The following is a 26,958-nucleotide window of genomic DNA, read 5'->3' as shown; positions in this document are numbered from 1 at the left end:
GCTACCAGCGCTATCTGCACTCCCAACGATGTTCCTCTTTTCTTAACGCCCACTCATTATTTCGAGGCCTATCCATTCCTACTAGAATATATAAGCGAAAGTTCTTCTAATGGGCTAATTTGAACTTTCGTTCCCAGATCCTTCTCTTCATCTCTTGTTCGTCAGTTAACAAGGACAAGAACAAGTGGAAAGGGGACAAGCCTCCTGGCAGGAAGAAGAAGAAGAATGGCTCGCATCTATAATGGGCGCTAAAAATTGTATTCAAAAAGAGACAAAGGGCTGAAATGGAGGACCTTGTAGAGCAAAAAGAGAAAAAAGAAGGGAGGGAGGGAAGAAGGGAGGGAGGGAAAGGGAAGGAGGAAGGAAAGGGAAAGAAGGGAGAGAGGAAAAGGAAGGAATGAAGAAGGAAGGGAGGGAGGAAAATGGAGGAAGGAAGGAAGGGAGGAAGAGAGGAAGGAAGGAAGGGTTCACAAAAATGAGAGCAGAGGGAAGAGAGTCTACAAAAAATGCAAGGAAGGATTGGCACTGGGATTTCCACCCTCACCCTCCAAGCAACAGGTCTGATCGATACCAAACACTCAAATACCAAAGAATGAATGAAATGGCAGAAGTAATTCTTTAAAAGCCTCTTGCTATAAGGATGGTTCTCGGCTGAAATTATCTCTCAGAAAGGGAATGGAATTTTTATGAGTAGGCACAGCATGGAATCTCCCAGTTTTAAGACCTGGGAAGGTTTTTCTGCCATGAAGCCCTGATGAAGGAACGATTAGCTCCACACGCTTAAGGGAATAATGATTATCATGATATCCTAACCCTTTGTCGGCTAATATGTAAGCGGGAAACATATTTCATTCTTACGTAGGGTACACGTTGTCCACATCCACGGGGGCTTCTCTTCGCAGGAAGCCCAGCCGGAATGAATGAGAGTCCTACAACAACGAAGTGTGCTTGAATTCTTTCACGTGGGGTAAACGGAGCGGTTTCCAAACGTCCAGGACTATTTAGCAAGACTGAATTGATGTTCATCCCGCCTATCTACAGCTACAATGGTATAATTTGAGAGAGATTGGGGGGGGGGTTTCTTAATGTGTGTGGGGGGGAACTAAGGAAGTGATCAAGTTATCCTCTAAACCTGCCCTCCCCCAATATTTTTAACATCTTTCAATGAAGAAGGGACACAAAAGTCTCAAAAGGTCGCACGGATATTTTTATGCCTTTTGGTCTGGCATCCTAACAATGAATTGCTCAGAGAGGTTGAGGGCTCTGGCAGCCGAGCCAATGGCTGGCGATGACCCATACTGTTCCTTCTAGCTCTGCAGGTCAAGGATGATGACAATGATCACGATACACATAATTCTTGATATTCGAATGGTTCGTACAGCCAACACAGTGAAGAGAGGAAACAAACCCGGGCTTACTGCTGAATAAATATGACTCAAAGACCTAAACAAAATTATTAGCCCCAACTAGAGTAGACCTATAGGGGAATGGGAATTTGGAAAGTCAACAAATATATCAATTTCACTGACTTAATGGGACTCACCACTGGAATCAGGCCAAAGTGTTTAAGTTTCCAGTGGCTAGAAATGTTGGCAGTATTCCCCCCCTCTTGTTTTTTGGAAAGATTTAGAATTTTTTCCTCCCACTATCTTACACAACAAAGCAAAACTTCAGCTAGAGGCATTCCACGAACTTTTTCCAGCTGCCCCTTAGTGGGGGTGGTGGTGGGGGTGTCTCTGCATGTGCTCTTGCCAGCCAAGGGACAGACCAGGAGCACATTGAGATCTGAGCAGCGTAAGGATACAGTTCCCAAACAATGTCAGGACGATGAAATAGGCCGAGGAGAACATCCCAGAATGGACCCCTCCCTGGGACTGAATGCCTTGGTACATCACGGCGTTCCAGTCTTCTCCTGTCAGGATCTGCAAAATGAATGAGCAAGAGGGAGAGAGAGAGGAATTATGCATATATATGAGAGAGAAGGCAGAAGACATCTCTTTAGGCATCGATTATTCAAAACAAGCCTGGTAAGCCAGCAGGTTACTTGGGTTTTTCGAAGGCTGGCCTCATTATGGCGCTCTCCACTAAAGGAGGCTCCAGGTTGGCTCCCTGCACAGTTTTCTGGAAGCTGGCAAAGACGTTTCTATCCTGTAGAGACCTGGAAGTGGCCTGCTAAATAATGGCTTCACCCTCCTTCTTCTTTGGCTCCCGTTTTTTGTTGTCCAATCCATGTGGAAACAGACTTACAAAGCAAACATTTTCTGGCGTTGCCACCAGAAGAGTTTCAAAGCGTGTTCCCAGCCTCTTGCCACGTAGAGAAGGGAGAAAGCACTAGTTTGAAATCTGGCAGATTCACTCTCCTCTCCTGGGTCTTTTGGTGATTCCAAATGGGATGCCTAGCAGTGCACAAGCATGCAAAACTAACCCCCCAATTGATTTTACTCCTTTTGATTTGACAGCTCCAGCATGCAAGGGTGTACACAGGGGCGAAAATCAGCAGGAAGCCCTCGAAGCGGCTTCCGCATGGGGGGGGGGAGGTCCTGGGGAATCTGTGCAGGGCCCTGCTTTCTCTACGGCCATGTTCTGAGCCTCGTGGGCGCAGGGCTTAAACTGCAGCACTTGCAGCCAAAACTCTGCTCACAATCCCAGGTAGAGCTGTCTCAAGGTTCACTCAGCCTTCCAGCCTTCCAAGGTCAGAAAAATGAGTGCCCAGCTCATTGGGGGGGGGGGCGGGAGAGCCAACGTGGAGCCTGCATAATTAAATTGTAAACTGCTCGGAGAGTGCTTTAAGTGCTATAGGGTAGTCTATAAGCAGCATGTGTTGCCTTTTCCCCCATTTTGCATTTAAATCCTGTGAGGTCAGGGCAGGGGGAAGAAAGATATGCAGCACAAGTGGGGCTAGGTGCATGGGGAAAAATATTTCCTCCCCCTCCTGCTTGTGCTGCCATGGCCGGGCCAAACAAATGAGGTCGGCCAATGACTTCGTAGGGAGCAATCGGAAAAGCCACGCCTGTGGTGGCTCTTTTTGGTTCAGCTCTCTGAGGCTCCCCCTCCCATACTGAACACCACCTCTCCCTGGTTAGCTGAGGGCCACGGCTTTTCCCCCCTCTTACTTCCTCTCTGATTCACAGTCCTTTCCCCATTTATTCTAACTGTGCAGAAACTAAAAGGCTCAATATTATATTGTTGTTTGTTGTTGTTGTTTAGTCATTTAGTCGTGTCCGACTCTTCATGACCCCATTGAGCAGAGCACGCCAGGCCCTCCTGTCTTCCACTGTCTCCCGGAGTTGGGTCAAATTCATGTTGGTCGCTTCAACGACACTGTCCAACCATCTCATCCTCGGTCGTCCCCTTCTCCTTTTGCCTTCACATTTTCCCAACATCAGGGGCTTTTCCAGGGAGTCTTCTCTTCTCATGAGAAGGCCAAAATATTGGAGTCTCAGCTTCAGGATCTGTCCTTCCAGTTGAGCATTCAGGGTTGATTTCCTTCAGAATGGAGAGGTTTGTTCTCCTTGCAGTCCAGGAGACTCTCAAGAGCCTCCTCCAGCACCACAATTCAAAAGCATCAATTCTTTGGTGGTCAGCCTTCTTTATGGTCCAGCTCTCGCTTCCATACATCGCTACTGGAAAAACCATAGCTTTGACTATTCTGACTTTTGTCGGCAAGGTGATCTCTCTGCTTTTTAAGATGCTGTCAAGGTTTATCATCACTTTCCTCCCAAGAAGCATGTGTCTTTTGATTTCGTGGCTGCTGTCCCCATCTGCAGTGATCATGGAGCCCAGGAAAGTAACATCTGTCACTGCCTCCATATCTTCCCCTTCTATTTGCCAGGAGGTGATGGGACCAGTGGCCATGATCTGAGTTTTTCTGAGGTTGAGCTGATATTATATTACAGATTTTTTTCTTTTTCTTCCATGACCTCAGGCCCTATTTCAAGCTACCGTCCTCATTAATTTCAGGAAGTGCAAGCAAAGAAGGAGAGCAGGCTGCCTCTGCCCCTCAGACAGAGCCAGGATAGGAAAAGCTAGGGAGCTGGAGATGAGACAGGAAGGCCGAGGGCTGCGATGGGGAGATCCACCAGAGCCGTGTCTACTTTGAAAGGATCTTGCCTCCAGCGGTTTAAAAGGACCGGAATGTCTACTTGCATGGCACCAAAGCAGACGAGAAAGTAGGTGCCTAGAACTCCACACACAGATGGAGACAGGCAGAGGGAAAATGAGTCAAGATTATTATCATTTAAACAGAATGACTACACATCGCACCACAGCGCTGAAGAGAACCCTCAGGTGCTTCTCCATCCTTGGGTTCATGAAATGAACAGATCGGAGCACTCTGCAATTTCCTCTTACGCAGCCGATATGAGAGTGCTCCTCCTTCCACGACGTATATTCTCAAGAGCCCCAGTGGGGGAATTTGGGCCCCCTTCCTCCCCCCTCCCCTGGATGTTCTGGATTTCACAGACGCTGGCCAAGCCCTCCTGGCCAGCATCTAAGAGATGCCGGGCGCCACAGCTCACAGCCTCCGGAGAGCCGACGATTCGTCCACCCTGAGACAAAGGAAAAGCCCTTACCTGAAACACGGTGAGGATGGCAGTGGGGAAAGTGTCAAAGTTGGTGGTTGGCGTCTCGTTGTTGAAATGGAACCTAGGGAGAAGCCAAAAAGAGACCCTGAGACCCGTGCGGTACATGGACAACCTTCCCGCGAAGGCTTCGTCGCCGTCAAAGATAACTTTCTTCCGAAAAACGGTTGAGCTGACGGCCCTCAAGGCGGGACTTACTGTCCTCCAAAGAGCTGCATCCCCAACAAAGCAAACACGACGATGAAGAGGAAGAGAAGGAACAACAAGCTGATGATGGACTTCATGGAGTTCAGCAAAGAGACCACCAAGTTCCTCAAAGAGTTCCAGTACCTGGAGGGGGGGAAATTCCAAGGCAAGGACAAGCCGGTTAAAGGAAGGGAAGGAGGAGGACAAGCCAGGAAAAGCGTCAGTAGGAACAGTACGACAAGGAGACCCATGGCCTCAGGGGAGGGCAGTGGGTGCTCTGACCCTGGAGGCCATTGAGGGAAACCGGGACCACCCTCTGCTGTCCGATCTGCTTTGGTTTGGATTCCTGCCTTCAGCAGAGGGTTGGACCCGATGGCCTTACGGGCCCCTCCCAACTCCCAGGATCCCGATTCTCTGCATGGCAGAGCAAAGCCAGAAGGTTAAGCAGATTAGACAACGGCTGCTGCTAGACTTTTTTAAAAATGCAAGCCCTTGATAGGTTGCTTGCATCTCTTGGATTGTTCAGCCAGCGCTTTTCAGTTCATAATGAAAAATAATGTTCATTATGCGGAGACATTTTGTAACCAATTATGGAAATCTCACTCTTTCTGTTTATTGTGGTGGGAGGGTAGCCCTCCTTGTTGCATTTCTGCACTAGCAATTCCAAAACTTATAAAAGTCCGTCATTTCTCAACAGGCTCTCTCAGCATATGGAGACGGCTTCTTGCACCGAGCGTGAGTATTTTTGTGAGAATCCTTCCGAATCCTAACTAAATAGGTTACAACTGGGTAGATAAGCGGGAGAGTAGCTGAGAAAAAATAGTTTTAAAAAATGTTGCCTAATTCTGTCAAATCCAGCATTTGGTTGGTGCATGAAATGGAGGAAATAAATATTGCCGGTCTGGGATGAGGCAGGATCACCAATATCCGTCTGCTCAAATGAAAAAGGATTCTTGACAAAGCCATTTAGGACTCTTTTACGGTGACATGTACAACGTTTCCCTTTACATTCTTATCACTGATTGCTATATGTGTATATATGGTTTACATATATTTATAAAAAGCCAATGAATCAGAGAATGAAAAAAAGAACCATTAAGGCAATGAATCTTTTTCACAATCTCACATTAAGACTGAGAAGTCACCGGACAGTGATTTACAGGAGGCTATTTAAGGGCTGTCTGATTGCAGGCGGGAATGCTTCTAACACTCTCCTCTTTCACCAATTAATGTCCAGAACTGCCAAGACGCTTTGAAGTGCAGAACTCAGTATCCATAGCAACGGGTGACGAGTCTCTCTCTCTCTCTCTCTGCCTCTGAGCTTCCACCTCTGGGGGAGTGTCAGGAGACACCCTCAGGCATCCTTCAGGTGGAGCAAAAGAGCCTGGGGGGGGCGAAGAGGATGGCTCTGGACCGCGGAGGCCTATGGGGAGCCTGTGAGGTGACCTCCTGATGCCCCAATCTCATCTCCTCCGGCTGAAGGAGGACCTTGCGGGAGGGGGGGAGAGAGGGGAGGAGAGACTAGATGACCCTTTGGACCCCATCTAGCACAAGAACGGCACGGCTCTGCCCTGCGGTCCACCTTCCGGAGGCTGCTGCCTCTAGGGAAGGGACGCCGTTCTTCTTTTGCACCGGGGAAAGGGGGAGAAAAGCTTGGTCTCTTTCAGTGTTTCAGACGACAGCTTCCATAATCCCTGGCAAGGGGTGGGGTTGTTGAATGCTGTAGGCTAAGCCCTCCGGGTGGCCCAAGATCCCCTGCCTCTCCTTTCGGTAGAAGAGGAAAGGAGGAGTAGCCCTTAAGAGGAAGAAAGTGGCCCTGTTTTCCAGAAGCCACAACAACAGTCCTAAGACCGAGTTGCTCCGTCTTTGGACTGCAAAACAAAACCTTAAATAGAGGTACTTTTTTCTACTCCAACTCGCAGAATCCCCTAACCAGCTTGGCCCATGGCAGGCTTGCTGGCTAAAATAATAATAAAAAAAGGTTAACTTTTCCATCATCCTTGGGTTAGATCTCCCATTCCATGGCTCCCTGTCCATCAGGATGAATAATGGTATCAAAATAAATTACTCCATTTAAAAAAAAACAAACCCAACCAAGTTCTTGCATTTTGTTAACACTGCTGTTTGCTATTTTGGGGGAGGATCATCTCAAAAAAAGCGTCCTCGCCAATTTTTCAGCTGCCTTCAAATTCCACTGGCAGAGTTATATTGTCAGACCCTGTTACGCTGCCTGCCAGAGAGTAAGGAGGGGGCAGAAGAGGGAGGAGAGTGAGTCGGTGCCAGCATGATGGGTAAACACAAGACGCAATAAAAAATAAAGAAGACAAAAACGGACCTGAAAGGTTATATTTTATAGCGCACTTTCATGAAGAAGTCCACTTCTTGAGACATAGGGATGATTCAGATACGAGACTTTTACAAAATATGTGCTTGTCTGGATGGGTGGGTCTGTCATTTTCGTTTTTTTAAATATAGAGAGAGGTGGGGGGAGAGGGAGAAGAAGGACAGGTGTCCTTACGGGGCCAAACCTTGGTCTCGCCACAACAGCCACGAGACCTCCCCACATCCACCTCGCACATACTTGGTGACTTTGAAAATCCTCAGCAGCCGGAGGGCCCTCAACACACTGATGCCAAAGGAGGTGCCAGGCTTCACGGCCGCCCAGATGACTTCAAAGATACTTCCCACAATCACCTGCAAAGAGAAAAAAAAGGAAGAGGCCCCGGATGGGATGTGGGAGACCAGGAGACCGCCGGGGGTTGACACTCAACCCCACTTCCCAAAAAGAAGAGGGCTCCTTCTAGGGGAGTGCTCAGGCCAAGAGCGCGGATGCTCTGCATTCCTGCCCGTGCGTCAATTTTTTATTTTATTTTTTAAAGCTCTAGCTCACTGAAATCAATAGGGACTTGATCCGTGGACATTCATGGACCAGAGTTCTTTTGAGTGCCACACCTTGCATGGAAGCAAATGCAGGTCGGGCTTGCTGGCAGAAAGTAAAACTTGGACGAGTTTAACACCCCGTACAAGGCACGCATTTGGGAAGCTGGGCTTTCCTTGTTCAGACGTTACATTTTCAAGGACGCACCTAAACACGGAACGGGTAACGAAGGGCATGCATGACACAGGCATCCTTAGAGTTTGCTAACAGGATTGCTTTGTGTCACCTTAAAGTCATTAACAGAGTCCTTCCTGCTTTGCTACGTGCTAAACTTGCTCTTTTAAAACTCCATTATTCCACAGGCATTCCACAAAACTTTTCATTTTACCTCTCACAGCTTCTCTCTTACTTTTCTTTTCTGCTACCTCAACACTTTCTCTTTCCTTCCTTTAAAAAAATTTTTTTTTCTGGCTCTAAATACTCACCCAAGGCACTTGGAAAATAAATATTCACAATGCTGAAGTTACAAAAACCGACAACCCGCAGGGGTTTTATGCTCCTGCAGCCCGAATACAGCCATCAAAAACGTTTCTGTGTGAAAGTGCTAAGGCAAAGAGCCGGAGTTATTCCCCTTTGGCCAAACCTTACAGTAGAGACCCTTAACGTCTAGGAACGGGAGAAATCTATGCAGAAATTCTCCCCTTTATCAGTAAAATGCCCACAACCTGCAAGACCACGACTGTCCCTAGCTTTAAGGGGGCGAACCGAGAGAGTCTCTGATGAAACGACCACCAAAAGGTGGAGAATCGCCACAGACTGTATGCTTTAGGCAGCTGAACTCTCACAATAACATTAGGCACCTTTCAAAATAATAATAATAATAACCCCAAACTGTCACTACAAGCGAGGGAACCTAGCATTGCCCCCAGAAGAGCTGCCTCACGCGGAGGACCAAGGGGTGTAACAAACTCTCACCAATTCTTTCTTATCCTCTCGGGGGGGGGGGGGGGGAGAAAGGGTATCTAGATCCATCAATACAAATGTAGAAGAAGGTGATACCTTTATTAGACCACTAAAAATCAAACAATTACGCTTTTCTGGATTGAACATCCCTATTTCAGGCATTTTTCTCTATCTGCTGTGTAAAATGTCTAGTCTTCCCCCCCCCCTTTTTTTTTAATTAGTCTTTTCTGAAATTTAACCATTTAGGTTCCGAAAGGCCAAGGTTTCCCTATGCCCAGGTGCTTCTGCTCCCAGCGACAGCCCAGAGTGAGCTCTTCCCCCCCCTTCTCCCTCCCTCCCTCCCCCACCCCGTCCATTCCAGTCCACCTTCTGGCCCCATCCTGGGGGTGGGGGGTAAGGGTGGGGCAGCGCTGGGGGTGCCATCTGGTCTTGCACCTCAGGCAAAACAAGACGGGAAGGCCCCGAGGGAAGAACTGCCGTCCAGGGAGCAACTGAGAAATCTAGGCTCTCACCCTTCCCGGACAACGGCTTTCAGAAGCCACGACCATTAGCTGTGCTGGTGAGAACATCTGGAAGTCGTATGAAGTCCCATGATTGGGAAGCCCAGTTCTCAATTCTTGCTGAAGAAGCTTCAACCAGGCCAACAGCTAAGATCCAACTGGCCTCCCCAACTAGCATGACAAGTCAGCGTGGAGGATTAATCACTTAACAACGACCGATACCACCAAGTCAGTTCTGCCTCATGGCGGCTATGTCCAGGGTTTTCTAGCTCCAGATTCCTCAGAGGTGGTTCCTTGTTCTTCTGGGGCTGCCAAATGATGAAGGACTGGATCCATCGGCCAATCCCCCAAACCTCTTAAATGAATGGCTGGAAGCACCGCTGAGGGTCCAACTCTGGCTGGGACTGACCAATAGATTCAGTCCTTAATAATCATTACTTTAGAACGGCACAGCTGGAAGGGACCCCTAAGGGTCATCCCGTGAGCCATCCAGCGGTTCACCATTAGGGGTGTCCAAACAGGCACTCCCTACCTGTTGAGAGAGTCATGGCTGGGTTCCCAGATCCCACACTCACCGCGATCAATCCCACGGATTCCGCGGATCTCTCTGTGTTTTGTTACTGCTACTATTGGATTCAGGCCAATACCTTCCTTGAAGACTAGAGAGATCAAGACAGTGTGGCCTTCCAAAAGCTGCTAAACGACTACCCTTCCTTTCATCACTGCTCAGGCCGGCAGGGGATGATGGCAACCGGAGTGAGAGGACATCTCAAAGAGCCCCTTGCTTTATCCCCTGAAAACAGTTGCTAGGAAATCAGGGTGCAAAAAAAAAAAAAAAAAAAAAAAAAAAAAACCACAGAGGCATGCCGTCTAGATGAAGGCTGCAGAGGCAGAACACTCAAATGTCTCCTCTTACCCCAAAGTCAAAGCAATTGAAGGAGGAGTGGAAGTAATTCCTCGGCCCCAGGCCGTACATCTTCAGGGACATCTCAGTGAGGAACAGGCCTAGGAAAACGAACTCCGCGAAATCTAGAAGGAAACAGAGAAAGCAGCAGCAAAAGTGAATGAATGATTGATTGACCTAGACTTGAATGATGACCTTGAACAGGGAAATTTTTGCTGCTTGGAATGCTGGCTAAATTCCTCTCACTGCAAAGCAGACGTGCAGGGATTCTGAGAGCAGAATTAGCTTCAAGTTCCCCAGAGCATCCCCCACTCTCTCTTTTTTTTCTCATCAACTGGCACTCACAGTCTCGATAACTGAGACATCTGAAGTACAAAGACTAAAAAGTTTCATTCGTTACAAGAGAACAGCTCTACAGCAAAACTAAGAAACAGGCTTAACAGATTCATGGCTTCCACAGACGAAAGAGACTGGGGGTGGGGGGGGGGAGGCACTGAGCCGAGAGGCAGGGCTCTCTTTGAATCAGAGGCAGGCAGGAAGGAAAAAAGATCCTCCACTGCCACATCTCCTAGAGGCTGCCTGATGGGTTGGAAAACTCCCAGTGGGAGTCACACTCGGTAGGGAAGCAGATGGTCGAAGGCTGGGCAAGGCTGGGGCCCTCCCTGGTTGTAGTTGCTCCTCCATGGCTCCAAGCATCCTCCACATCTGGACAGCCTGGCTAGGGCTGAGGGAAGATGCTGCCCAACCACCTCCGGGGGGCTGAACTTGGCCCACCTGATTATCACGGAACCCCCACCCCCAAATGGCGAAGCTGGCTTCCTTGTAGGGACTATTGGGGATTTCTCCAGCCTCCCTGGGAAAGGCCACTGCCCTCAGCCTCCAAACTGAGGCACAGATCACAACACACTTTTGTCACACTCCCACCATGGTGGCAAACCCACTTTCAAAACAACCACAACCGCACATCGTCTCGTGAGAAAGTAGGTTTAAAAAAAAACCCACACATTTTACCATCAAGAATGTATAAAAATTGTGTTTCATAAGCAGTTTGTACTTTACGATTTTAAAAAATGTGTATTTATCAAAAACTGTGTTTAAAAAGGCGTTATAGTTTAAAAACTGTTCTTAAAATTATTTTGTATAAAATAGCATAATTGATATGATTTTTGTTGAAATGTTCCTGCTGTTTTTTTATGCAAGAAACTGCCTTGGGAAGCCTCGGGTCCTTAATGGCAGCTGAGAATTGGAACAAAGACGTAAACGCATTACGATCACAGGCATATACAATGTTGTGTTTTTCTTGTGTGTGTGTGTGTTTTCTCTCCTTTCTTTTAAAAATAGATACGAATGCAAAAACAGCTGGCTGGAGAGCTCAGTGGCAGTGGAGCCCCCCCCCCACTGGGCGGCCATGGGCGAGGGGCGCCCAGTCCCAGAGGAAGGGAAGGGGAAGCTGCGTCTGAGAACCCTCTGGGTGGAGAATCTGGGAAAGGGTCGCTGCGACTCGTAGCTGACTGGACAGCCCGGGGTTATGATTCTACTGCAAAAATGGCAGATCTGACATACGAACGAACGAAGGGACTCTCATGCAAAACCGACAGACACGGGCCAGGAACCGGATTCCGACCGGCCTGCGTTGGCCAGACCTCTCGTTGTACAGAGGAGGCAGCGAAGGAGGCAAGCCGGTCAGTCGCCTGTCTAGCTGCCTCGTGGGATGTATTGGGGGGGGGAAGAAATTTTTTTGCCTTTGCCTCCCCAAACAGCTGCCAGCCCAGCCTGAGCACTGAAACGGCAGGGCCTTTGGCCTGATGGCTACAAGCCACTGAGGAGCAGGCGACCACGGGGGCCCCTCGGCTCCAGTCCCTCGCTGGCAATGCAAGCCAGGGACGATGGGAACTGGAGTTCCCCCCATAACCGGAGGGAGACATGTCCTCCTCTCGACTGAGAGCCCCCATGACTCTTGCAACACAGAAAGGAAAAAAAATGACTAGGCTAGACTCACCCACCAGGACAAAGAAACTCAGAAAGATTAGGGCGACACAAAAACTGCGCCTTTGTATTTCAAACGAGATAAAGAGATTATGCTGCTTTCTTTTGTGAAAACCAAATGCCCAGAATCACACACAGGATCCTGTTTTAATTTTTAATCTTTTAACTCTTGTCTTCCTCATTTCAGTCTTCATTTTAGCTGCTTTTTTTTTTTAATGACAAGCCACTGCCTAGAAAAATTTATGGCGCTCTTGTTCTAAATTTTTAATCTTTTAATGCTCATTATTGCCTCCATTACAGCACCCTTTCTATTGTGATTTTTTTTAAAAAAAAAATGTGGTGGCCTCTGGCCAAATGGAAATAAAACATGTGCCCTAACTGAGCCAGATGTGGGCGAAGGAGTCCTGCCGGAGGGCTCCCGGCATCAGGCCCCCGGAGAGCCCTGGCTGCTGCGGAAACCCAGACATCCTCCTGCAACCCATGTGTGTGGACCAGAGAAGATGCTGGGTGTTTGGGTGGGACCCAGAAAGGATACACCATCACCACCACCACCACCACCAGCAGCAGCAGCATGTGCTGATCTCTAATAATCACGTGTCATCAAGTCAATTCACAAGTGGTTTCCCATTTTCCTTCTTCTGGGGGATAGCCCTGGGACGGTGGCGCTTGCCCAAGGCCACCCAGGCTGGTTCTTCTCTTGGGAGGCCCAACTGGGCGGGGGGGGGGAATCGAACTCCCAACCTCTGGCTCTGCAGCCAGATGCTTCAACCACTGGGCTACCCAGCCAGCTGTGCTGATTTCCACTCTCCACAAAGCCTTCTACTATTTACTCCCTCCCACCCACCCACCCCAACCCTTTTCGGTAGGCAGATCCAGGTTCCTTCCAACACGGGCCTGCCATTGTGATAAGCAAATTAAAAATCTGGGTTATTTGGTCCTCCTTAGATTTCATTTAATCCTCCCTTAAACAGAAACATTTTATAATACCTCGGGATGAAGGGAAGAGTGGAAAGAAAGAAAGAAAGAGGGAAGGCTTGCTACAAATTGTTTAATTCAATTTATTCTTTAAAAAAAAACCCTACTTGCGGAAAAGGCCATGCCTTTCCTTTTCTACCCGATACATTTGAATTAGCTAGTTAGCAGCTCTCTCTCTCTTTTTTGTCAATCACTGACAAATTAATTCCATTTCTGAGCTGGCACGAAGCCGACGGTCGGCAGGGCTGTGCTCTGAAGAGAAGGGGTTCTAAAGCAGCTTTCCTCAAGCCCCTGTCCTCCAGGTCTCTCAAGGTCATCATACCTTGTGATTCACCCATTCCATCAGGATGGGGTTATCAGCCACTGTTAAGGGGAGGGCACCCAAAGGGGGAAAGTTATTATCAAGTTACCAGCTCTTCCCTGCCCGCTGTCTTGTGCCACCAAGTGTATGTATGGGCCACCCGTCACCTCTGCGTGCCTGATCTCCAGAACACCCTCTCCTCCACAGCCCTGCCCAGCTCTTGCAGACTAAAAGTTTATGGCTTCCTTGAGGCAGTCAGTCCCTCTCATATTTAGTCCTCCTCTTTCCCTCCTGCCTTCCACCTTTCCCAGCACGATGATCTTTTCCTAGTAAATTGGGGTGGCCAATTTCTATGAACCCCAAACTGTTCCAGTGACAAAAAAAATACATGGTTTTGTGTGTGTGTGCATGCATGCATTTCTGCTTCGTGAGGCTTCCACCTCTAGACATACAGGACAACAAAAGGGGAAGACTTCCGAATAACCTCTAAAATAAACCAAACCTCCACAATCCAAAGCACAATGGGATGCCTGGGCCCTTTCTGGTTTGTACTGCACTGCAATTTCTCAGATCTTCTTCTGCTTCTGGGTCTTGAAAGGCCCACCATCAAGGCAAGAGGTGAACATCTGACCACCCCCTGCCTCCCTGGATAGCCAAAGAGGCACGCCTGTGGTAAAGACAGGTGTGAGGAGCCACCTGGCAGGTGTCCTTGGACCCAAATGTCCCCCCTTGAGCCAGGGGGTTTGACTCGAGGGCGTTTGAGGCCCCCTCCCACCTCCATGAGGCTGGGATCCTATCAACTCATTATACGGTTCTGGGCTGCTTCCTCTCTCTTAATAATCATAAATACCTAAAATATGCAGTTGACATAAATAAGCCCACTTGTTTTGATGTTTCCCGTGCTTTGCATATTGATGGCCATGGGGACTCCATGCTACAACTTCAAAGACAAACACAATATCCTCAGGAAACGAACTGCAGGCTGTCGACGGCGGCTCGGCGAAGACAGACCACACTCTGCTCTCGGTCTCTTTCAGTTCAAATGCACTGGACAGTGGCTTTGAGAGGGACACCTCCAGAGCTAGAGGGAGTGGGTTCTGGAGTCCTAAAGATGGCCCATCCATCTTCATTGATCTCACCACTCAAAGACAGTGGCACTTCCCAGTGATGTCTGGGGTACTCGAAGGGTCCTCGTCCGTTCACGTCGGCTGAGGATGAGCGACAGACACGGGTGGCCTCTGCTCACTTTTCTCAGGCTCTGACATCTATCTTCCCCTCCCCGAGAGTCTTACTGTTCTGCCAGGGTTCCACAACAGACTCATAGGCGGTTTCCTAGCAAGCTCATGGACTGTGCTTGAGTTCCCGGAGAGAGTCGCACATTTGCCTGCGTGTTTGTTTCGGCGTTCCTTCTTCCCTGGGGTGGGGAGGGGAGAGGGGTCCACCATTGCATTTTCCCCTCACAAACGGCCAACTAAGTAACTCTGAGAAGCCAACAAGAAGGGGATGGAAGCGACCAAGCCGTCTCCTTGTGAGAGCTATCCAAGGTCCTGAACACGGTCCACCAGCACCTTGACCGAAAGGAGGCCCAGAATCTTGAACAGCTCATTTGATGTTCGGACCGAAAAGCAGAGTGACTGTGCAGTGGTTGGTTCACTAGCTCAATGTTGCACAGAGCCCTTGCAACAAACTGTTCTTAGCAGCCCCGTCGCCCTCCATAAATCGATGTCCTGTTTGGTAGCCCCTCTGAGCTGAGCCTTCCTTGGGAGGCCCAAGGAGCCCCCTCTCTTCAAGGGCTGGACAAAGACATTTCTAGCAATGAAATACAACGGCTCTACCTTTTTTGCTTGCATTTTCCTGGGGAAAGAATCAGAAAAAAAACCCCAGACTTTGGGACTTTAATAAAAACATATGATTTTGGAGCTACCCATGAGAGCATGGTGCACAGCCTGAGGAAGATGAATTATTATTGAAAGCTCGCTGTGGTTTTGTTGTTGTTGTTGTTATTTTTTTAGTGGTCCAACAAAGGTGTCACCTGTTCTTGCATCTGTGTCTTCCTGAGTGTCTTGAGTCTGTTTTTATTAGCAATTTTGTTTCTGGTTCAAGTAGACCCTGGACTGCCAGAAAGAACAAGTGGGTCTCAGGCCAAATCAAGCCTGAACTGTCACTGGAGGCAAAAAATTATGCAGCGGAGGATGTCCTGCTTTGGGCACATTGTGAGAAGGCAAGATTCTCTGGAAGAGGCAATAACGCTGGGAAAGCGGAAGGCAGCAGGAAATGAGGAAGACCAAATAGGAGGAGATGGATTGACTCCCTCAAAGAAGCCACAGGCTTCCCTTTGCTAGAGCTGAGCAGGGCATTTTGGAGTTCTCTCATGCACAGAGCGGCTGCAAGCCGGGAGTGACTCGATGGCAACTTTACAACAGCCACTGCCACCTCCCCTTTTGGCCCTGAAATTCAGCACAGACTTTACAAAGACCTGAAATGAAAATTCTTCCCCTCTTTTACATTTCCCCTCCGCCAACAGCCAGTGGTCCTTCTCTTGTGCTCAAAATAGTGGGATATTTAATCAGAGCATTTCGACACACACTTTTTCTTTAAAGGGGGGGAAAGGGAGAAAAGGGGGGAAAGAGAGAGAGAGATAAGACAACAAAGTGGAAGAGTGGAAAGGAATCAATGCAGACCCCACAGGCTCTCAGCAGCCACAAAGTTAATTTGCAATGTAATTAAATTCTCCCTAGAGGAACAGAGACTCGATTGAATTAGAGGTGCCCGAATCACGCTCAGGGTGCCTCCAGTCTTTCCAGAGCGGACGTGTCTCCCTTCCCAGCCAAAGTTCACACGTCTGCTCCAAAGTCCAATTAATGAGAGCCTTCCGTAAAGCTGTCTAATTAGAGGTGGTTGCGCTCCTCCTCATACGCCACCCCTGAGAAGCTTGGTTGTGCACTGACGAGAAAGCACCCTTCTTTTTGTTATGTATTTCCAAATATGACACAAGGAATATCCAAAGGGGATTCCTGCTAGAAGCAGCCAGAGAGCCTTCCAGGTCCAGCGGTCTCCCTTGGCAGCCGCAGGTATGATTTCCCCTCCAACGTAGACTAGAATTTGCTCTGATCTCTCCTCTAAGACCCCCACAACATCAGCAGCCTAGGTTTGTTAAAAGCAGCTTGTTGAGCTTTCTTCTCACCTACACAAACAAAAAAGCTTTCCCCCTCCAGCCTGAGAGTGAAAGAAGGAGTCCTTCCGGGACCTTCACGGTGTGTGCCAAATGTTTCTACGCACAGTATTAGCGGATTTCCAGGTTTCCAAGGACGATCAGTTCTGAGCTGCAACACGACAGCCCCTGTTGAAGTTTCTTTCTCCCTTGTGGTTGTGTCTTTGGGTGTGCGGCTTTTGTTCTCTTTTGTTTGCTTGTTTTGTTTTCGGAAGATGTTTCCCTTTGGCTTTGCTATTACAGCCCACTGAATCGCTCATCGGTTGAGATCTCTGGTTGTGGAGCCAGGGGTGGGGAGTTGGAATTCCCCCCACGAGGCCTTCTGGGAGAAGAGCCAGCCTGGGTGGCCTTGGGCCAGCTGCACAAAGCCCCAGGGCTGCCCCTTAGAGGAAGGGAAGGGGAAACCGCTTTTGAGTATTCTCTACCTGGCAAACCCTGGGAAGGGTTGCCGTAAGTCAGAACTGACTGGACAACACACAATTATTATTAATCCTGTAAAAAATATAGGGCAGAATATATGGCTCCTATTTCGCCAGGGGGCACAGGACAAAAAAAAATTAATACAATTTTTTGAAAAGTAAAATGGCCTGTCCATTCCACCGTTCCCTCTTCTTCCTCACTTCCCTTTTCTCCTTTCTCAATTACTTTTCTGCTTTTATGCTGCCTTTTGATTAAAACAGGCTCCCACCCTCCCCCTCTCTGCTGTATGTACCCAATTCTAATTTTTCACTCAGTTTGTAATTAACAAGAACATTCTTTCTGACACCAGCTGGGAGATGAATATCTACCCATGAAGTTCTCTTTTTTAATCCCTCTCCCGAAAGCAGTTCTGTGCAAGCAAGCTCTTATACTAATGGTTCTTTTTAAAAAAGGAAGAGAGAGAGAGAGAGAGAGAGAGAGAGAGAGAGAGAGAGAAAGGATGATGATGATAAAAGAATGATGGCATTTTTAAGCCACTTTGCCCCAAAGTAAATGGCAGACGTTTTACAGAGGATTTTATCCAGCCTTCTCTCCCTCACAGCCTTATTGTTTCGAGTGTTTGATTCTGGAATAGAACAGGCAACTCACAAAGCCTAGAAAATCTGGATGATCATTTCTATCTAATATCCACAAAAGTAGTAAGGTTTTGAAGCTCATAATCAGACAGGCCTTGTTATGACTGCCAATTTGTCTAGGAATGTATAGATATAATTACTGAAACAGCGACATCTATGTTGGCTCAGGCATGTGGTGAAAAGGGCTGATGGTCGGATTCTAAAAGATCTCCTGTATGGAGAATGAGTGCAGGGAAATCGCCCCAGAGGGAGACCACAGCTGCGATGCAAGGAGATCTGCAAGTGGGATCTGAAGGCCTTAGGAATGGACCTCAACAGATGGGAAACCTTGACATCTGAGTGTTCAGCCTGGAGGCAGGAGGTGCATCACGGCTTCTCCCAATTTGAAGAGACCCTTGTCCAGCAGGCCGAGGCAAAGAGGCAGTCCCAAAAGCAGGAAAACCAGGGAGCTGGACAGGGGACAGATTGTATCTGTGTTCAGTGTGGAAGGGATGGTCACTCTTGAATTGGCCTCCTCAGCCACACGAGACGCTGTTCCAAGTCCTCCGTGACCCTTGTCCCTCGAGACTGAAGGATGCCTACAATTTTGAGTTGCCCTATGCACGAGGCTGATGTTTGGAAACTGGTCCTACGTGGTGGGAAAGACTGGCTCTGAGGTTCTCCAGCCACCCTAACACTCTGTGAAGTTTTGAATTAAACTTTTCAGGTCCCCATCCCTTAGTGTTTTTCTAAAGGTGGCTCTTTCAATTTGCTACTTGTAAGTGCTTCCGCAAAACTTGGAGAGGTGCTGTTTTGGTTTTCATAAGGATCCATGCATGGAGCAGGCATTCATTATGGCAGGTGACAGGTCCCTTTCTATATCTACGAACATGGTTCATACTGATGTTAAGCCCCCTTGAGGAAGTAGGGCTCTCGCCAGGGTCCTCACTGGAGTTCACCTCGTTTGCACAACCTGGTGTGGAGAACTGTGGCCAACTGGTGAGGGTCTGGGGCATGCCTCACTCACAAGCCTTGTCATGCAACCGAGAGGCACTTGGGTGCAATTTGATGCAGCTGACCGTGCAAACCAATAGGATTCCAGCAGGACAACTCTTGAAAGATCCACAGCATTATTGGAGACCCTCTCATCCTTCAATCCCTTTTAGACCACAGCTTCTGCTACCCCTGACGGTTGACCACCCTAGCTAGCATTTCTAGGAAGCCGGAGCCCCAAACGCCTCCAAGGCCAGAGTTCCCCACACCCCACCGCATGCCTTTCCCTCTTTTGTTGGGTCCCTCCAATTTCGGTGAGCCCAAGGAGCTGCAGCAAAAAGAAGGCGAGGGCCTGAACTTACACAGGGCCGTGGTGAGCCCTTCGGGCTGGTCGTAGTGGACGATGGCGACGCACATGGTGTTGAGAGCCACTACGCAGAGGACCATCCAGTAGAAGCTCTGCGCTTTCACCATACGTCGGATGAAGAAACGGAACATCTTCTCTTTCCTGCGGAAGTAGGTGGAGCTGTCGTTCTTGCCGCTCTTCAGACTCGCACGGGCAAAAGGAGAACCTGAGAAATGAAAGCAAAGACAATATATTATCCCGCCCAGAGAAGGTCAAGCCAAGGATACAAAGATCCTGAGAGGCACACACACACCCCCGATGAGAGTGGGGGGCTGACTGTCATCGCAGGAGAGTTTTTCATCTCTCCTGCTTTGCAAGTCAGCTTGCTTTGTTCTGTGACAGGTTATTGGGAAGTGAACATAATACTGTTGGGTTGCTCAGAGGCTGCGGTCTCTAGCCATGGAGCCAGAGGCTGGACTCGATGGGCCATAGGGTCCCTTCCAGCTCTGCACTTCTATTCTTATTAAAAAAGCAACAACACCAGGTACAGTCAGTCAAATCTATAAAAACATTGACTGGTATTATATAACAGATGCAAGTCTTAACCAACAACCTAAGTATCTGTTAAATATTGATGCAGTATGTATGCTGTTCCTTTTTTTGTAGCTCTGATGGTGTTATTTCTGAGATCTGCAACTGCTTATAGTACTTTGTGAGGTTTCTTGATATTGTTCCCAAAGCCCCGATGACTATGGGGACCAGAGGTGAGATGTTTCGCTGGCCAGGTCTCTGTACTTGGCTAGTTTTTCCAATTCTTTATTTTCAACTCTGGCATCCCCTGGAATTGCAATGTCAATGATCCGGACCTTTCTTCGTTCTATCACTACTCTGTCTGGTGGTGTTATGTTCAAGGTGTCTGTCCGTTTGGATCCGGAAATCCCACAAGATCTTGACGTCCTCGTTTTCTGACACCTTCTCTACCTGATGCTCCCTTTGGGGGGATGGCACGTTATATTTTTTGCCACTCTGTCATGTCTAACTTTGTAATCTGCTTGCGCAATCTTTGGACATTTGCAGATGAGGTGTGACACAGTTTCATCTTTTTCTTGGCAGAGTCGACATTTGCTGTTAGCACTAACTCCTTGGATCCTGTTCTTGTGCAGCAAACATCAAGCCTTCGGTTTCTTTCTTAACAGTCCCCAGCTTTAGACATGCCCATGTTGAATTATTATCCTGCTTTCCATTATCATTGTCATCATCATCATGCTTCATTTTCAAGTAGGAATTCTTAGTAATAACAAAGGTCTGTTTGGATTGCCACGAACATCAACATGGCCAGAGAACATTTAAGCATGTATGTCACCCAAGGAATTATTCTTCGGCATTTACTGAAACTGTGCCCTTGTAACCATAAAAGTGACTTAGACGTTATAACCCAAAAGAAGTGTTGACAATTTTTCTGAATTATTGCTGTTAGCAATGTAGATACATCTGTCTGATTGGAGAAATGACTTAAGTATCACTAAGTAGTTATTTCTAACAAGTTGAGTTTTCTACTGCAACAAACAAAGAATGGCAATGCTTCTGAAATATATAGATCTAAACCCAGTTGTTATGCCTAACTAGAGTAGACCTCAATGAATTGATTGCTAAATGGTGATTCAACACTCCTGTAAACCCCACCAATTCAGGTGGGTCCACTAGCCGTGGCTGACAATTGGATGCAGCCCATTTTAAAAAAAATCAGTTTACTGCATTGCATAGTTCTGGGAAGCAATTACAAGGTTCTTGCAGCCAATTTTAAGATAATTAAAAACCATTTGCCCTGGTAATGGCCAGTAGCAGGTTACTTTCCTGCTGGTCAGCACATTTTCACACCAACTTGCAATCATTTGCAAAGTCTTCCAGGAGCCTCATAACATCACATGAATCACCAGGATTTTAAAAAGAAGGGGGCGGGTCACACTGGTTTGATAAAGTCTTTGCAAGGAATAGCAATATATGTATTCTCGAAGGCTTTCACGGCCAGGATCTGATGGGTGTTGTGGGTTTTTTGGACTCTTTGGCTGTGTTTTGAAGGTTGTTCTTCCTAACGTTTCGCCAGTCCCTGTGGCCATGGGCATCTTCAGAGGATAGGAGTCGGAACAATGAACAACCTTCAGAACATGGCCAGAGAGCCCAAAAAACCCACAACAACCAATAGCGATACATACTTTTCATGCTGTATTTCCTATAGCAGTGGTTCCAACCTTGGGCAACCCAAGGCTGAACTTGAACTGCAACTCCCAGAAGTGGCCACCGCCAGCTGTGCTGGCCTGGGGTTTCTGGGAGTTGCAGTCCAAGAACACTGGGGTGACCCGAGGTTGGGCACCACTGTCCTACAGGATCTTGACTGCAGCATTAGGGGCAAGTGAGAGTTTTCCTTAGTTCCCTGTTGATGGTCACTTCCCAGAACTAGCACTTTCTTCTTCCCCATATCTGGAACGGAAAGGTCTGAAGATGGTTGAAGAAAAGGAAATCTGGGCAGAAGCGAAGAGGACAGGCTGGTCCCTGAAGACAGAGGGGGGGGGGGCTCCTTCTCTTCCTCAATCCTTCCACGCTCCTCCTGCCACGCTTCTCCCACTTCAATGGCTGTCTATCTGCCGGGGGGGGCCCTCTCCCTAAGATCTCCCGCCCATACTGCTCGCACCTCCTGCGCTTTGGTCGCCACTGTGCCTCCTGCGAAGAAGAGAGCCCATCTGGGTGGCCTTCACCGTCCCAGGGAGTCCCTCCCCAGAAGAAGGAAACGGGAAACCACTTCTGATTGCCCTCTACCTAGAAAACCCTGGAAAGGGCTGTCATAAATCCGACTGTGCGCGGTGGCTGCTCAGGAGACACTTGATCTGAAGGAGAGCTTTGGTTCATCAGACCTGCCACTTACCCACAGAGCAGACGTCCGTGAAATGGTCCTCCCCTTCTTCCGCGTGGATGAGGTCGTTTTTGCTCTTCTTTATGGTGGCTCTCTTCAGGACTGGAGGAAAAAAAGAGGGCGACGAAGAAAAGGGGGGGGAAAGGAAGCCCAAATGTGGCCATCATTTTCGCACCCAGGATCAGCCCCTTCTGCAGACAAGCTTCCCAGAACCCAAACTGCCTCTCCGCCCGAGGTCCGATCCAGAGCAGCCTCCCAACATTAACCACGACAAACCACTCAGTCACCAGCTTCCCTTGCAGGCTTTTATGCAAAGGGCAGCTGGGGGTGGGGTTCAAGAGTGGTCTGGCCTCTGGGCTACGATGCTGCTCTTCCCCTGTGCCTTCGTGAAGAGCGCAGGATGGAAACAAACAGAAGGGGAAAGAGAGGCGAAAGGGAGCAGCGTTTGGGGAATGCAGCTGCCCCGACCTCCTCCCGTGGGAGGCAAAAAGACCAACACAGGCTTAAAAAAAATGAAATCAACCTCGGCCTGTTGGAGTTTAAAAATTAAAATCTGCACCAAATCCCGGGTAGGAAGAACACAGGGAGAGAGAGGTGAGGGGAAGAAAGAGAATTTGATGATCGCTGTGGGGTTTTTTTGGGTGTGTGTGTGTGTGTTTGTTTTTGGCAGAGTGGGGTGTTATTGGTTTTCAGAGATGGAAAGAATGGGTGTCCTGAAGAGATACCCTGGCCAGGAATGTTAAAACCCTGCGAAACACCCAACCTCCAGCTGAGAGAGCGACAAAGTGCGACTCCTGACATCCCCCAACAAAAAAGTCTTTGCAATTTGTACAAATTTCTCTACTGGCGAGAAGCAACGTCCATGCCTACAACTACACGCACGAACAAAAGTCCCATGTCGTTTGGCCAGCTGGCTGTTGGGAAACAGAGCCACAAGAACCCTTCCAGGGTGGCCATCCTCCTTTCAACACAATTCGCAGCTTGGCAGAACTGTGCAAATGGCGTGAATTGCGCTCTTTTGCACAAAAGTGGACTGGTGTGTACACAAACTTTGTTGAGAGCCCAGCCAAATCTCTCTCTCTCTCTGTCACGCACATGCACACACACACACATTTTGAGGATAAAAATGCTACGGTTCCTTATCATGTGGGCAAGGAAAAACAAGTTAGAACTGACACTCCTAGTCTAGTCACCGCCTAACCTTGGTGTCCTCATTTCGGTCGGAAGGGTCCTCAGCCAAAGACCCCGGTTGGGGGGGGGGGCGATGACGACGACGACAGGGACACTTCCCTTGTTGAAGGGCTGCCTTGGCTTCAGCCAGCAATAGGAAGCATTCCCCCTTTGTGACAAGCAGATCTCAAGAGGTGCCCTTTTCTGGCCTATGCCTTAAGCTCACCTGTTACTGGTGCCGGTCCTGAAAGCTTCACAAGCATCCAAGGAAAGCCGTCCATTGGCCAAAGCACTGGTTCTTAACCTTGGGTTACTCGGGAGTTTTGGACTGCAACTCCCAGAAGCCTTCACCACCAGCTGTCCTGGCTGGGGTTTCTGGGAGTTGCAGTTCAAAAACATCCGAGTAACAAAGGTTAAGAACCACTGGGCCAAAGGACGTGACTTTCCTCACCCCACCCCACCCCCGCCTTTTACGTAGTGTGCTTTGTTTTGTGGTTGCTCGCTGGAAACGAAACCTAGGCTTAACTGGCAAGCCTGACTGTCCAGGCAGGAACCTCTGAGAAAACTCGAATCACAGCAAATGGGCACCTCCCGCGAACATCTGGTTGGAACCCCCAGTCCACATCCCATTCGATGCAAAGGGCAGCATCAGTATTCTTTAATTTTAAAAAGTCGGTTTAAGGAGAAAAGAAGATTTGACACCAGCATTAAGACACTACGTGGTGTGGTGATCATGCACTGCAGACTTTTGAGTCAAGAGATCTGCTGGAACTTCAGGACCACCCTCGCCAGGGATTATTCCTCAAAAAAAGCCCTCGTCAAACCCGCTCAACAAAACAGAGTAAATGAACTGCAAGCCATCGTGGGAACGGTCAAGCCAGGGGGCTTCGAAAGGTGACTGGAGAGATCCAGAGAGAGGGTGCGGCCGAGGCTACCGATCGCGGTGGCCGTGTTTCGCCTCCAGCGCCAGGGAGGAGGGCAGCCACCTTCTTCCCAGCTGCTGCAGAACGCGGCCCAAAGGCCGGGATGGCGGTGGCCGCATGCCCTGCCTCCGACAGGTGCTTCGCCAGCCACAGCAGCAAGAGCCCGTTGGACTCAATGGGCTTTCGTCTCCTTTTGCCTTCAGTCTTTTTGTCTTCTTTGTTCTGGACGAGGACGGAATGCCCGAGAAGGGACCCAGCGCAAGACGCCTGTACAAAGGTTTGTATCCCCACCCCTCCATCTGCCTGGGCCAGAGCAGAGCAGAAAGCATTTCCCTGTTGCTTAATGATCCGGGCCTTCTCGTGAAGGCCACAGAGCCCCATTGGCCGGGGTCCTGTTGACTAAACCAGGAGAAGAAGGGCAATCGCGTCAGCACCGCTCCGACTTTAGGGGTCTTCCCGGCAGAGGCGAAATGTTGTGGCTGATGGCAGAAGGGGGGGTGGTGAGAACAGGCAGCCAGGTGTCCAGGAGCCTGCAGGAGGAGAGGCGCACACTGTGGCTTTTCCTCTCTGCATTTAAGCCCTTGGATCCTCGCCCCGGATCCTGGCCCCAGCATCTTCTTCAGCCTGACTGCCCTCGTGAATGGAAGGGGAGGGAAGCTATGGGGCAGGATTTGTACACTCATCTCACGCGTTTGTTCGCTGAGTAAGGTTCAGGAATCTTGCTAGGAGCGGCCTCTTCCCTGGGAACTGTCCAGGGTCCTGAGGATTCTGCCGCGCCTGCATCCCGACACTCTGCTCTTCTTCATTGGATGGGACAATTCTCCTGGCTGGTCCAACCCTTGCTCTAGAGCAAGGCCTGAACATCTTCCTCCAGACTCCACCAAGGCCACGGGCGCCAGGAAAGCAGGCACCCTCCTGTTTGGCTCCTTCCCGTCTCCGCCTCTCCTCAGCGACCGTCACCTCAACCCACTCCGCCATCTCTACCGACTCTCTCGGAGGCTCCAACAGCAACAGGGAAGACAAAGGGGCCTCGCCAGAGTTTGGGAGAGAAAGCCAGAAACCCTAAACCCTCCGAAAACCTGACAAGTTGCCGTCAACACTCACTGTTACAGCTGCCGCCGCTGCTAATCTCCAGCGTTGCCGTGCCGCGCAGGACGGGGCCTTCAGAAGCGGCCCTCCCTGACCGTGACCAGGAGGAGAAAGAAAAGAAAAACAACCACAACCACAACCACAACAGAGGAAGGAGAGAGGGCGGGAAGGAGGAGGAGACACGAGAGGGTGAGAGACGGTCAGAACACGCAGAAGGGAAGAGTCGTTTAGCCGTGTCTTTCAGCAACTGCGACCTCGTCGGTGTGTGAGGCCAACAAGGAACGTGGATTGGGCCCCCCTGGTTACTCGGTGGTCCTGCACTGGCAAGCGAAACATGCATTTCTGAACGCTCAGGACTCCTCGGGTGTAGGAAAAGGAAGAGCTGCCTGTCTAGGATTGTGCAGGATCACCACACCCTGTTATGTCTTTCTGCTTCGGGGGGGGGAGTTATCTTTGACAGCCCTTTCTGGCAATCTGTAGAGACTTCCTGCTCTTGGAAGATCTAACCGTTTCCTCCAGAACTCTCTGTACCAGTTAACAACTCAGTGGCGTGTCCTCTGGAGACCAGAGAATCTGTTTCTGCTCCCAGACCGACCGCTGGCTACCAAACGCATCCAGCTGAAATCCCGAGCAATCTCAAAGGCTGCCTGGCCCCTGATGCGGCTGGTGTCTTCTCTGCAGGCCAGATCAGGGCTCCCTCACAGCAGGACCCAAAAAAAGCGTGATGAACCCCTGCCTGATCCTCTCAACACCCGAGAAGACGCGCCGGGCAAATCCCAAGTGACTTCCGCTGCCTGGCGCACATCCACCTCTTGGTTAGAAATGTGCGTCTACTCCGCTTTCACGCTTTAAGGGTTTGCTGTGGGAAACATGAGGTATCCAACACGATCGCTGTGCACATTAGCTCTCGAACCATCTGCCCTGAGACTAAAATGGGCTTCAAGGAACAGCTGACGTACCTCCTCCTTTCAGCTAAAGGCCCCAGAGACACGGCGTGTCGCGAAAGAGAGAAGAACAGAGAGCAACGACACCTACCGTCCAGCGGGGACTTCTCCTCGGCGTTCTTGTCCTCTTCTGCTAACATCACTTCCTCTGAAAACAAGGGGGGAAAACAGCCCTCAGTCATGAATTCAAGCACATTCTGACCGGCCAACAGGCAGCCCGAGGGGTCCAAAGGCCACAAAACATCCAGCTGTACAGGGACCCAAGCGGCTGAACCACCCCACCCCACCCCCCAGTCCTGACCATCACTTTGCCTTTGGGTGAGAACTGGTGAACTGATGAAAAAAGGAGTCTGCTTCCGGGACTTTGTGAAGGGCAGCGAACCAAAAAGGGTATCTTGAAGTCAACCTTCCAGCTGCCCTCTGCTATAGAAAGCTTGGCATCTTTTTTTCCTGCTGGCCATTTCCTGGCTTTCTAAATTGTGGGTATAGAAGCACAACATCCCACATTCATAAACTGGAGGGCTTTTGAAGAACTGGATTTATGGACAGCCCACATCCTCACCACATTTTTATCCTTCTCTCTCATCTCAGGAGAAACGCCTGAAGAGCCGTATCCTAGAGCAGGTCTGAGGAATGAAAGTGCAGTCCACCAGCTGCTCTGAACAGCAACGACCACATCACAGATCCTCCTCTAATGAAGCTGCCTCGTGATGAGTCATCTCTCTATCCCCGAAGAGGCTCCCCAGGCACGGACCTCCAGATGTTGCTGATCGGCAACTAGCATCATCTCTTGACTTTGGTTACGCAGTGCAAGCTTGCACAGTTATACTCCCCAGAGGATCAGATATCACTTAATCCTGTTCTGGACTAAACTGAAGAAAAAAAAGATTCCTGGTGGAGAAGGGATACGTGGGGTGGGGGGTGGGAAAAGCCTGCTGGATCAGGGGATTTGTCTCCTAACAAAGTAATGGTGGTGGATCTTTTTTGAAAATAAGGCACATGGATCTCACTGAAAAGCTAAGATAAAGCTCCTCCTTCCTCGCTATTTTTAATCTGGACCAAGAAGG

General features: G+C 49.2%; 1 protein-coding gene across 1 annotated transcript in view; it reads right to left on the bottom strand.

Moving 5' to 3' along the window:
- Positions 1-26,958, bottom strand: part of CACNA1B (calcium voltage-gated channel subunit alpha1 B) — a 239,660-nt gene that overhangs the window by 84,955 nt on the left and 127,747 nt on the right. Inside the window, 9 exon segments of the mRNA XM_078382858.1 lie at positions 1,805-1,922; positions 4,572-4,644; positions 4,779-4,910; positions 7,348-7,460; positions 10,024-10,136; positions 18,874-19,083; positions 21,778-21,867; positions 24,963-25,037; positions 25,983-26,039. Of these exon segments, the coding sequence (XP_078238984.1) occupies positions 1,805-1,922; positions 4,572-4,644; positions 4,779-4,910; positions 7,348-7,460; positions 10,024-10,136; positions 18,874-19,083; positions 21,778-21,867; positions 24,963-25,037; positions 25,983-26,039 (981 nt within the window).

The sequence above is a fragment of the Pogona vitticeps genome, chromosome ZW-PAR (genome assembly GCF_051106095.1).
Source record: "Pogona vitticeps strain Pit_001003342236 chromosome ZW-PAR, PviZW2.1, whole genome shotgun sequence".
In the NCBI taxonomy this organism is placed as follows: domain Eukaryota; kingdom Metazoa; phylum Chordata; class Lepidosauria; order Squamata; family Agamidae; genus Pogona; species Pogona vitticeps.
This window is presented reverse-complemented; position numbering and strand designations above follow the sequence as displayed.